General features: G+C 44.5%; 1 protein-coding gene across 1 annotated transcript; it reads right to left on the bottom strand.

Moving 5' to 3' along the window:
* LOC109228011 lies at positions 1657–2247 on the bottom strand. Its single transcript, XM_019393199.1, has one exon. It carries the CDS (start codon positions 2245–2247, stop codon positions 1657–1659), a length of 591 nt encoding a protein of 196 aa, XP_019248744.1.

The raw sequence follows: 13384 nt of genomic DNA, 5'->3' as shown, positions 1-13384 counted from the left end.
TCCAGACCCCCGAGCTAGTCCCCGAGGTAAGCAATAATTCTTTCTCGACCTCAGGGATCAAGGCCGACGTAAAGTCAACCATGAAGTCTGCCAAAATCTAATATTTTATGGATGTTCGAGGTTTGTACTCAATGTCGTACCCGCTAACTTCTACAGCCCCATTTTGCTAGTCAACCCGAGAATTCGGGTTTATGCATAATGATCCTTAGCGGGTACGAGTTCATGACACATATGGGGTTACACTGAAAGTGCGAATTTAGTTTCCTAGATTCGCTTAATAAGGCGAGGCTAATTTCTCAACGTGTGGATACCTCGTTTCAGTATCACCTAGGGTTATACTAACATAATAGATAGGAAACTGCATACCTCTTCTTCTCGGACTAGGACCACACTTACCACGACCTCGGAGACTGCCAAGTAGACGTATAACTGCTCGTTCGCCTTCAAGGTGTGCAACAAATGAGGGCTTGATAGGTATCATTTGAGTTTTTCTAAAGCCTGTTGACATTCTAGGGTTCAAGAGAAGCCATTCTTATTCTTTAGTAATGAGAAAAATCGGTGGCGTTTGTCTAGCAACCTCGAAAGAAATCGGCCCAATGCGGCCATCCGCCCGGTCAGTCTTTGTACCGCCTTGACGTTGTCAACTACGGTGATATCTTCTATGGCTTTTATCTTATCCGGGTTGATCTCTATTCCTCGGTTAGACCCCATGAAACTAAGGAACTTGCCTGAGCCGACTCCGAAGGCACACTTCTCAGGGTTCAGCTTCATGTTGTATTGCCTCAGTATGTGGAAGGTTTCCTGCAAATGTTTCAAATGGTCCTCTGCTTGCAAGGATTTAACTAACATATCGTCAATATAAACCTCCATTGATTTTCCTATTTGTTCCTCGAATATTCGATTAACTGGGCGCTGATACGTAGCACCAGCATTTTTTAATCCAAATGGCATTAAGTTATAACAATAGGTGCCTAATTTAGTTATAAAAGAAGTCTTCTCTTGGTCACCTGGGTCCATTCGTATTTAATTGTACCAGGAATAGGCATCGAGAAAACTCAGTGTCTTGTGCCCGACCGTTGCATCGATCATTCGGTCATTGTTAGGCAAAGGAAATGAATCCTTCGGGCATGTCTTGTTCAAGTCTTTATAATCTACACACATTCTAAGCTTGTTTCCTTTTAGGATCTCGGGACCCTGAAATTATCTACCTCATTCGTTGAGTGTTCCTCCCATTTCTGCGGCCCGATCAGGGTCGGGATCGGTGATTGCTATTTGGTGCCTATCTCCTTGACCGATCCCTCACTTTTTGATGTTGTGATTGCAGGCATTGGGATCACTTCCTCGACGGCGCACATTTCCTTTGCAGCCGGTTGTTCCCCGTTGACCGTTTTAATTCCGCCTGAGGTTGGAAACCTCAACGCCGGATGAAAGGTCGAAGGTGCCTCTCTCATGATGTGGACCCGTGGACTCCCGAACAAGGCATTGTATATCATGTCCCCTCGATTACATAAATTTTGTTTCCTGGTTAGTCCCAACTGTGTTGACCGGTAGGGTGATTTCGCCCTTCATTGTCTCGCATGTCATGTTGAACCCGTTCAATACTCGTAATGCCTGTACGATTTGGTTCAATATCCCTAGTTGTTCCACGACTCTCTATTAGATGATGTTGGCTGAGCTGCTTGGATCAGTTAACACACGCTTAACTCGAGATTTATTAATAAGTACGAATATTACCAGTGCATTATTGTGAGGCTGAATAATGCCCTCGTCGTCCTCGTCGCTGAACGAGATGGACCCCTCCAAAACATAGTCCCGAATGCATTTTCCCCTTGTAATAGAAACTTTGGTGCGCTTTACCATTGGCCCTTGTGGGACATCGACTCCCCCAATGATCATGTTGATCACATGTTGAGGTTCATCCTGCTCAATTTGTTTGTTGGCGTCCCTATTTTTGAAATGATTTTTGGCTCGCTCACTTAGGAATTCCCGAAGATGCCAATTGTTGAATAGACGAGCCACTTCTTCCCTTAGCAGTCGACAATCCTCGGTCCTGTGACCATGAGTACCTTGACATTTGAATATCAAGTTGCGATCCCTCTGTGCGGGATCGGACTGGAGTGGCGTTGGCCATTTGGTCTCCTTGATAGGGCCGATGGCCGACACTATACTCGCTGCATCCAGGTTGAAGTTATATTCTGATAGTCTTGGGGTTTCTCTGCCCCCGAGTGATTTGTCGAAACCATTCATACTCATCAAACCTCGATTGCTAGGACCTTGGTCGCTTCTCCTATCGTTCCTAGTCGGGTGGCGGTCGAGTTTGTTTCCCCTTCTATCCGAACTCTCTAGCGGTGCCGATCTCGGGATAGCCTCGACTCCTGATCCATAATTCTTTTAGACATGTCGTTCGCTCTACTGGGGTAAAGAGACCCTGAAGGAGCTCCCAGTTGGTCGTCCACGACCCTGATCTCGCTTCTTTGGATAAGGTTTCCCTAAATTTTTCAGCAGCATCGACTCGATCTCGTCATCGTTATTGCCTTTTATTGCACACACGTAGGAGGTTACATGGTCGTTTGGATCCATGGTCCTGTTATATTTGGGAATATCGAGCATTCAGAATCTTTTCGGAATTGGCTTCAGTGCCACACTCGGGGTTCTGATGAACCTTTTGGAATCCGGTCCTTTCAATATTGGAGGCACCCTGGGATCTGATCGACCTTCGAATTGTAATTCTCCACATTTTTGTCATTTTCCTCTATATTCTTTTCGCCGGACTCTACTCGTTGCTTTAGTGCTTCTAGCATCTTCATCACCTCGGAAGTCGCTCCAGGTTTGAAACCATCTGGTCCTATGACAATCCGTTCGTCTCTCCGAGCATCTCCCCTGACCTGCTTGGGTTCGGCCATGTTCTGTGCGTGATTGTTTCTTTGCAGTTGTGCTATTTCCACTTCCTGAGCTTGTAACATTTCAAAAATATATCGTAAGCTAACTCCGTCACCTCCCCCTTCGGGCGCTTTTCGAGCTGATTGCCGAGGTGCTCTGCGAATGCTATTTTCGAGATCAATTGGTAGGTTGACATCGATGGCAACCTGTGAATTGGAATCGAATGGGTCAGCGACTGGAACGCCATAAGGGTCAATTGGGGGCATGACATTGCTTGGTACCACGTTATTATTTTCACCGTGGTGGCCTGACTCGATGTAACGTTCAAGTGAGCTGACTGAGAATTTGACATTTTTGAATGGCCGGGTAATCAAACTTCAAAGAGCAAATGTAAAATAGGGTGTGTTATAGAGATTCATATTAAATCACCACTATTATCCTTAGCCGCACGGTAGGCGCCAAACTGTTTACCCTTAAAATGAGTAACAATTGAATCTGTACGCGGTTTAAATGATACGTGATTCAATTTAACACGAATGATCTAAGTACAATAAATAATTAAATTAAAGGGAAACAAGACGATCAAACCAAACGTGATGAACAATTAATCCTGGCTTTAAGATGAACACTGAAAACTGGTTCCGATCAAGCCCTCGAGATAGGCTCGATTGCAACTAAAGAAATCACTAGCTGAAGAATATTTTGAACAATAGCTAGAAGACAAAAATGAACTTTATTTCTTTGATATACCTGCCAACAATGGTTTTAAAAATGAAAAGGTTCTCCCTTTATATAGTAGGGGAATTTCAGTCCTAGTACAAATCTAAATAAGGTAAAAACCCATCTGTTCTAGTAAATTATGATCCGCAGCTGATATCGAGCGAAATTCATACCATAATAGCCAGTTGATAGCGGATAATTTTGGCCCCTCGTTCGTTCTTTCTAACCGTTTTCCCTTAAGCCTCGATTCTTTGTTTTGCTCGAGCTTGATACCCTTCATGTTCGATCATGCCCGAATCTCAGTGCGTTATTTGTCTGCCCGGGCTCTGATCTGGGGAACCCTCAGCTTTACCCGAGCCTGCGATGAACCACGTCGTCTCCTATTTCATCATCGGGAAATCAGGGATAACTATATCCCCGACTTTACCCTTACACATTTATCTTGTTTTCGAATGAGTTTAGGAGTTTTCTTTAATTAAAGTATACTTTTATACGTTTTTAAAGTGTTGGATTCTCCAAAAATAATGCATTTTAGAGGATCCGACACGAGTACGATATTATTTTGAAGAACCCGCACAACCTAGCCGATTATTATACTATGAAGAGTTGAAATTTTGATAGCTTTCTTTCTTTTTGTATGCGTTTTCAATCTCTCATTCAATTACATAATAACCGAGGCCAGAAATCTGATTCCGATTTTCAAATAGCTTTACAATATATTAAATCTTTTTTTGTCAACTAAGGACAACTTATGGTGACTGTCTCCACCGGAATTCCCACCTTCGGGACCGTGATGGCGCCTAACATTTCACTTGCTAGGCAAGCCAACGTTAGAGAATTCTTTAAGCCAATTTAACCAATTCTAGTAAAAAGATCAATTAATCCAAAATAAAACTAAAACTGAGTGCGGAATAATATAAAAGCCAATAATATCGAGTACAACCCGAATCTGGAGTCACAATTCACGATCTCCTAGAATTTTCTACAAACAAAGTCTGAAAAAAATACAACTGTCTTGAACGAAAAGTAACAGTAAAATAGGGGAAATAGAAGGGGACTTCAAGGTCTGCGGACGCCAGCAGATCTACCTCTCCAATAAGCAAATCCAAGCTATTGTGCCTCACGAACAACTGAGGCCAGTACCAAATCTGCACAAGAAGTGCAGAGTGTAGTATGAGTACAACCGACCCCATGTACTCCATAAGTGTCGAGCCTAACCTCGACGAAGTAGTGACGAGGCTATGACAAGATACCCACGTAAATAGCCTGTGCAGATAATAATGTACGTACAAGATAATAACAGATAAAGGCTATACATATACTACTGGGAGGGGGCGTGCAAAAGGGGTACAAGATACGATAAAGTACAGCAGGAAAAGATAACCAGAACAGTCAATGTGCCTTTAAACAGTAAAACCGATAAACATAATGAATAAAAACTGCAAGAAATCACCCTTCGTGCTTTTACTCTCATCCTCACAATGGAACGATAATACTGCACGGCATCACCCTTCGTTCTTTTACTCTCACTCTCGTCATAAATCAATAGATACGACACGGCATCACCCTTCGTGCATTAACTCTCAAAATATGGCACGACATCACCCTTCGTGCATTAGCTCTCACAATATGGCACGACATCACCCTTCGTGCATTAGCTCTCACAATATGGCACGACATCACCCTTCGGGAATTAACACTCAAATACGGCACGACATCACCCTTCGTGCATCAACACTCTCCCTTACCATATAACAATGAACATATAACAGTAGGGAGATAGAATGAACATGAACAAGCCTTACGTCAATATGGTTCCACAATACCAACCTCAACTTTAGAAACAATACTCAATTATCACAGAAACCCATAAACGCGGAAAGAATGATCAATTTGATAAGTAACTAGTCTAAGCGTGGATCACATGGTCAAAGTAGGCAATAAATTACAAGGAATAACTTCCACCCGCATGCTTTAACCCAACTACAACGCATAAGTACTCGTCACCTCACATATACGTTGTACGCAACACCTAAACATGTAGCAAATAAGCAAACAAATCCTAATCCCTCAATTCAAGGTTAACCACGACACTTACCTCGCTCCAAAGATCAACTCAAAGCTCAACCACAACTTTTCCTTTCAAACAAGCCTCCGAACCAATAGAATCTAGCAAATTACCAACCAAACAATTCACATTAAGCCTTAGGAACTACCTATGATTGCAAAAGATTCAATTTAGGTCGTTATTGAAAAAGTCAACAAAAGTCAACTCTCGGGCCCGCTTGGTCCAAACTCGAAATTCGGACCAAAATCCGATTACCCATTCACCCGGAGCCCGGTTATATAATTTGTTTTTAAATCCGACCTCAATTTGAGGTCTAAATCCCCATTTTACGAAAAAATCCTAATTCTACCCAAACACCCAATTTCCACCATGAAAATACTAGATTTAGGTTGAAATCTTATGAAATGTAATGAAAGATTGAAAGAAAATAGGTTAGAATCACTTACCAATAATTTGGGGAAGAAGGGTTCTTGGGAAAATCTCTTCTAGGATTTTCTTGTTTTAAAAATTTGAAGAATGAGAGAAAATCATGTTTTTAAGCTATTTGCCTCGTCGCAGATGTCGCATTTGCAACCTGGGGCTCGCAAATGTAAGTCGCAATTGCAAGTCTCTCCATTTCTTCTTTCATCGCAATTGTGATGAATAGTTCGCAATTGCGAACAGTGGGCCCTCCGCAAATGCGACCAAAATGATCGCAAATGCGAATAAGCTCTTCCCAGCCCCACTTCGCAAATGCGAAGTCTTGTTCGCAAGTGTGAACTTGAGGCGCCCATGTTACTCTTTGCAAATGCGAGGAGTTGCTCGCAAATGCGAACCTAACAGAGGTCGCAAGTGCGAAGCCTGACCTTGCAATTGCGAGGTCTGAGGCCTGCACTAGAACTGAAACACACCAGCACTTTCCTAAGTCCAAAATTACTCCGTAGCCTATCCAAAACTCATCCGAGCCCTTGGGGCTCCAAACCAAACGTGCACACAAGTCCAAATAATCATACAAACTTGCTCGCACGATCAAATCGCCAAAATAACACCTAGAACTACGAATTGAACACCAAATCAAACGAAATTTTCAAGAAAATTCATGAACTTTTATTTTAACAACCGGACGTCCGAATCACGTCAAACCAACTCCGTTTCTCACAAAATTCGACAAGCAAATCACAAATATAGTAATGGACTTATATCGGGTTCTAGAACTAAAATACGGACCCGATATCAATAAAGTCAAACATTGGTCAAACTTTCAAAGTCATTAAGCCTTTAAACTTTCAAATTTCAACAAAAAGCGATAACTCGAGTTAGGGACCTCCGAATTCGATTCCGGGCATACACCCAAGTCCCAAATCACGATACGGACCCATCGGGACCGTCAAATATGAGTCCGGGTCCGTTTGATCAAAACATTGACCGAAGTTAACTCAAATGGATTTTAAGGCAAATTTCATCCTTTATCTATTTTTAACATCAAAGCTTTTTCGAAAAAATACTCGGACTGTGCACGCAAATTGAGGAAGGCTAAAATGAGATATTTGAGGCTTTAAAACACAGAACTAGGTTCTAGAACTCTAGATGGCCTATCGGGTCATCACAGTGACCATTCCTAAAACAATCGTTCGTCCTCGAACGGACGTAGAAAAGTACCTAGACTGGTGAAAAGGTGAGGATATCTACTCCGCATGTCCGACTTGGACTCCCAAGTAGTTACCTCGACGGGTTGACCTCTCCACTGCACTCGAACTGAAGGATAACTCTTGACCTCAACTGACGAAACTGCCGGGCTAGAATAGCCACCGAGTCCTCCTCATAAGTCAAATCCTTGTCCATTTAGACAGAGCTGAAATGTAGCACATGGGACGGATCACCGTGATACTTCCGGAGCATGGACACATGGAACACCAGATCAACTGCTAATAGACTAGGTGACAATGCGAGCTTGTAAGCCACCTCACCCACTCGCTGAAGAATCTCAAAAGGTCCGATATACCTAGGGCTCAACTTGCCCTTCTTTCTGAACCTCATCAAACCCTTCATAGGTGAAACCCGGAGCAATAACCTTTCTCCGACCATTAATGCCACATCACGAACTCTATGGTCGGTATAACTCTTCTACTTGGACTGAGTTATACGAAGTCGATCCAGAATAATTTTGACCTTATCCAAGGCATCCTGTACCAAATCTGTACCCAACAACCGAGCCTCCCCCAGCTCGAACCATCTAACTGGCAATCGGCACCGCCTCTCGTCTAATGCCTCATAAGGAGACATCTGAATGCTTGACTGGTAGCTACTGTTGTAGGAAAACTCTGCAAGTGGCAAGAACGGATCCCAAGAACCTTCGAAGTCTATAACACAAGTGCGAAGCATATCCTCCAATATCTGAATAATGCGCTCGGATTGTCCGTCCGTCTGAGAATGAAATGTTGTGCTCAACTCAACTGCGTCCCAACTTACGCTGTACTGCCCTCAAGAAGTGCGAGGTGAACTGCGTAACTCGGTCAGGTATGATAGACATGGTCACGCTGTGAAGACGGACGATCTCGCGGATGTAAATCTCAGCCAACCGCTCTAAAGAATAGGTAACTTCCACAAGAATGAAATGCGCTGACATGGTCAGCTTGTCCACATGACCCAAACTGCATTGAACTTCCTCTGAATTCATGGGAGTCGAACAACAAAATCCATAGTGATACGCTCCCACTTCCACTTAGGAATCTCTAATTTCTGAAGCAAACCACTAGGTCTCTGATGCTCATACTTAACTTGCTGACAATTTAGACACCGAGCTACATATGCAACTATATCCTTTTTCATCCTCCTCCACCAATAATGCTGCCACAAGTCCTAATACATCTTGGCGACACCCGGATGAATAAAATACTGGGAACTGTGGGCCTCCTCAAGAATCAACTCACGAAGTCCATTCACATTATGCACACAAACACGACCCTGCATCCTCAAAACTCCATCATCTACAACAGTGACCTGCTTGGCATCAACATGCCGCACTGTGTCCCTAAGGACAAGCAAATGAGGGTCATCATACTGTCGGTCCCTGATGCGCTCAAACAAGAAAGATCGAGCGACTGTACAAGCTAGAACACGACTAGGCTAAAAAACATCCAACCTCACGAACTGATTGGCAAAGGCCTGAACATCTAATGCAAGCAGTCTCTCGCCGACTGGAATGGACGCAAGGCTGCCCATACTCACTGACTTTCTACTCAAAGCATCGGCCACCACATTGGCCTTTCCGAGATGATACAAGATGGTGATATCATAGTCTTTCAATAGCTCCAACTACCTTCCCTACCTCAAATTGAGCTCTTTTTGTTTGAACAAGTCTACAAGCTCCGATGATCCGTGAATACCTCATATGACACGCCGTAAAGATAGTTCCTCTAAATCTTCAACGCATGAACAATGGTTGCCAACTCTAAGTCATGAACAGGGTAATTCTTCTTATGAACCTTCAATTGCCACGACACATATGCAATAACCCTGCAATCCTGCATCAATACCGCACCAAGTCCAATACGAGATGCATCATAATATACCCTATATGATCTTGAACCTGTGGGCAACACCATTACTGGTGCCGTAGTCAAAGCAGTCTTGAGCTTCTGAAAGATCGCCTCACACTCGTCTGACCATTTGAACGGGGCACCCTTTTGGGTCAACCTGGTCAATGAGGCTGCTATAGATGAAAACCCCTCCACAAACCGACGATAATAACCTGCCAAACCCAAGAAACTCCGGATCTCTGTAGCTGAAGTGGGTCTAGGCCAGTTCTGAACTACCTCAATCTTCTTAGGATCCACCTGAATGACCTGTACTGATACAACGTGCCCCAAGAAAGCGATTGAGTCCAACCAAAACTCGCATTTTGAAAACTTTGCATATAACTGGTTGTCTCTCAGAGTCTGAAGTATAACCCGAAGATGCTGCTCATGCTCCTCTCCACTGCGGGAGTAGATCAAGATATCATAAATAAATACTATCACAAAGGAATGAAGATAGGGCTTGAACACCCAGTTCGTCAAATCCATAAATGTCGCTGGGGCATTTGTCAACCCAAATGACTTCCCTAGAAACTCATATGCCCATTCTGAGTCCGAAAAGCTGTCTTAGGGACATCGGATGCCCTAATCCTTAACTGTTGGTAGCCAGACCTCAAATCAATCTTTGAAAACACTTTGTCACCCTGAAGCTGATCAAATAAGTCATCAATCTTCGGCAATGGATACTAATTCTTGATGGTGACTTTGTTCAACTGCCGGTAATATATGCACATCCTCATCGATCCATCTTTCTTCTTCACAAAAAACACGGGCACACCCCAGGGTGAGACACTAGGTCAAATAAAGCCCTTATCAAGAAAATCTTGCAACTGCTCCTTCAATTCTTTCAACTTTGGTGGGACCATACGGTACGGCGGAATGGAAATGGGTTGAGTGCCCAGAGCCAAATCAATGCAGAAGTCAATATCCCTGTCGGGTGGCATCCCCGGCAGGTCTGCAGGAAACACCTCTGGAAACTCACGAACAACTGGTACTGAATCCATGGAAGGAACCTCCGCACTAGAATCGCGAACATAAGCCAAATAAGCTAGACACCCCTCCCCGACCATATGCCGAGCTTTACATAAGAGATAACCCTGCTAGTAGAATGACCAGGAGTCCCCCTCCACTCTAATCGAGGCAACCCCGAAAAAGTTAAGGTCGCCGTCTTGGCGTGACATTCCAATATATAGGGTGACAACCATCCATACCCAAGATAACATCAAAATCTACCATATCGAGAAGTAGAAGATCTACACTAGTCTCAGGACTCCCAATGGTAACCACACACGAGCGATAAACACGATCTACAACAATAACATCTCCCACAGGTGTAGACACATACACAGGAGCACACAAAGAATCACGAGGCATTACAAAATATGAAGCAATATACGATGACACGTAGGAATAAGTAGAGACCGGATCAAATAGAACTAAAGCATCTCTACAACAAACTGAAACAGTACATTTGATAACATCATCAGATGACTCAGCCTCAGGCTTGGATGGAAAAGCATAGCATCGGGGCTGGGCCCTACCATTCTGAACTACATCTCTAGGACAGGCCCTAGCTGGCTGGCCTCCACCTCTAGCGGCCTGACCTCAACCTCTAATGGACTGAACTCCACCTCTAGCTGCTTGAACCCTACCTCTAGCTGGTTGAGCGGGTGGTGAAGCACCCGATGCCGGGACCATGGCAAGAGAAACCTGATGTTGTGAGCTGCTCGATGCCCGAGGGCAAAACCTAGCAATGTGCCACGGATCACCACAAGTATAACAGGACCTCGGCTGCTGTGACTGCTGACCCTGAAACTGACCTTGTCGACCTGAGAAACCATCCTGAAAGCTCTGGAGCGGAGGTGCACTAATAGGAGCTGGTGGTGCACTGTAGGCTAGCTGGTAGGAATAAGACATATGAGGGCCACAACCACTTAAAGTTGTGTGGGATGCCTCGAGTGCTGAATGAAACGGCCTGGGAGGATGGCCTCTGCCAAAAGTACCCCTACCTCCAGACGAGGCACCACTGAACCCACCAGAATGACGAGGCTCTTATCAAACCCCTGCCCCCCCCTCCCCCGTGCAAGAACCATCTCGACTCGCTTGGCGACATTAGCAGCTGTCTGAAAAGAAATCTAACTCCTGGTCTCCTTGGCCATCTGCAACTTGACAGGCTGAGCGAGTTCCTCAATAAACCTCCTCACCCTCTCTCTCGGTAGGAAGCAGAAGAATAGCATGACGGGCTAGATCCACAAAACGGGTCTCATCCTGAGTGACTAACATACTGCCCTGCTGGAGATGCTCAAACTGCCTGCGACAATCCTCTCTCAGTGTGACAGGAAGGAACTTCTCAAGAAATATCTGAAAGAACTGATCCCAAGTAAGAGAAGGCGACCCAGCTAGTCTGGCAGATACAAAATTCTTCCACCATATCTTGGCGGAACTCATCATCTGAAACAAAACAAAATTGACCCCATTGGTCTCAACTATCCCTATGTTCTGCAGCACCTCATTACAACGATCAAGATAATCCTGTGGGTCCTCAGAAGGTGCACCACTGAAGTGAACTTGAAAGATCTTGGTAAACTTGTTCAATATCTATAAGCCCTCAGAAGACATGGCTGACCCATCACCGGCCTGTGCTGCAACAACCGATTGAACTGCCCCAACTGGCTGGGCTGCCGGAGTTTGATACTGGCAAGCCATCTGCTCCGGAGTGTGAGTAGCGGGAGTCTGTGCTCCTCCCCCAACCTGAGAGACGGCTGGTGCCATAGGAAATGTACCGGCCTGGGTCACACTCTCCATAAGGCCTATTAAACGAACTAGAGCGTCCTGAAGCACTAGGGTGGCGATGAAACCCTCCGGGACCTAAGCTGGTCCAACAGGCACAGCTGGGCTGGAACCTCCTCATTAAACTCCACCTGAGGCTCCACTGCTGGTGCTGCTTCTCGAGCCCAGGGCTGAGCTCTGCCCCTACCTCGGCCTCTGGCGCGACCTCGGCCTCGACCTCTACCCCTCGTAGGAGTTGCCACTAGGGGCCCTGGCTGCGGCCCAGCTTAAGATGTGGTACGTCTTCTCGCCATCTGCAAGAGAACAAGAGTATAAGAGCTCAATTAGCATTGAGAGGATAAAATCGCACGACAGAGAAGAATAGAAGTGAAATTTGTTCCTAAACTTTATAGCCTCTAGAAGATAAGTACAAATGTCTCTGTACCAATCCTCCAGACTCTACTAAGCCTGCTCGTGACTTGTGAGACCTAGGCAACCTAATGCTCTGATACCAACTTGTCACAACCCGGAATTCTCACCTTCCGGATCGTGATGGCGCTTAACATTTCACTTGCTAGGCAAGCCAACATTAGAGGATTCTTTAAGCTAATTTTAACCAATTCCAATAACAAGATCAATTAAGCCGAGATAAAACTAAAACTGAGTGCGGAATAATACAAAAGCCAATAATATCTAGTACAACCCGGATCTGGAGTAAGAAGTCAAGAGCTTCTAGAATTTTCTACAAACAGATACTGAAAGAAATACAACTGTCTTGAACAAAAAGAAACAGTAAAATAGGGGAAATAGAAGGGGACTTCATGGTCTGTGGACGCCAGCAGATCTACCTCGAGTCTCCAATGAGCAAATCCAAGCTGCTGCGCCTCACGAACAACTGAGGCCAGTACCAAAGTCTGTACTAGAAGTGCAGAGTGTAGTATGAGTACAACCGACCTCATTTACTCCATAAGTGTCGAGCCTAACCTCGACGAAGTTGTGACGAGGCTATGACAAGACACCCACATAAATAGCCTGTGCAAATAATAATGTACGTACAAAATAGTAGCAGATAAAGGCTATACATGTACTATTGGGAGGGGGCATGCAAAAGGGGTACAAAATACGATAAAGTACAACATGAAAAGACAAACATAGCAGTCAATGTGCCTTTAATCAGTAAAACGGATAAACACAATGAGTAAAAACTGCACGGCATCACCCTTCGTGCTTTTACTCTCAACCTCACAATGGAACAATAATACTACACGGCATCACCCTTCGTGCTTTTACTCTCACTCTCATCATAAATCAATAGATACGGCACGACATCACCCTTTGTGCATTAACTCTCAAAATATGGCACGACATCACCCTTCGTGCATTAACTTTCATA

Source organism: Nicotiana attenuata, chromosome 6 (genome assembly GCF_001879085.1).
Source record: "Nicotiana attenuata strain UT chromosome 6, NIATTr2, whole genome shotgun sequence".
NCBI lineage: Eukaryota > Viridiplantae > Streptophyta > Magnoliopsida > Solanales > Solanaceae > Nicotiana > Nicotiana attenuata.
This window is presented reverse-complemented; position numbering and strand designations above follow the sequence as displayed.

What these genes read in the sequence shown, in the direction of transcription:
- LOC109228011 (XM_019393199.1), bottom strand. Translation starts at nt 2,247, where the DNA reads ATGAATGGTTTCGACAAATCACTCGGGGGCAGAGAAACCCCAAGACTA.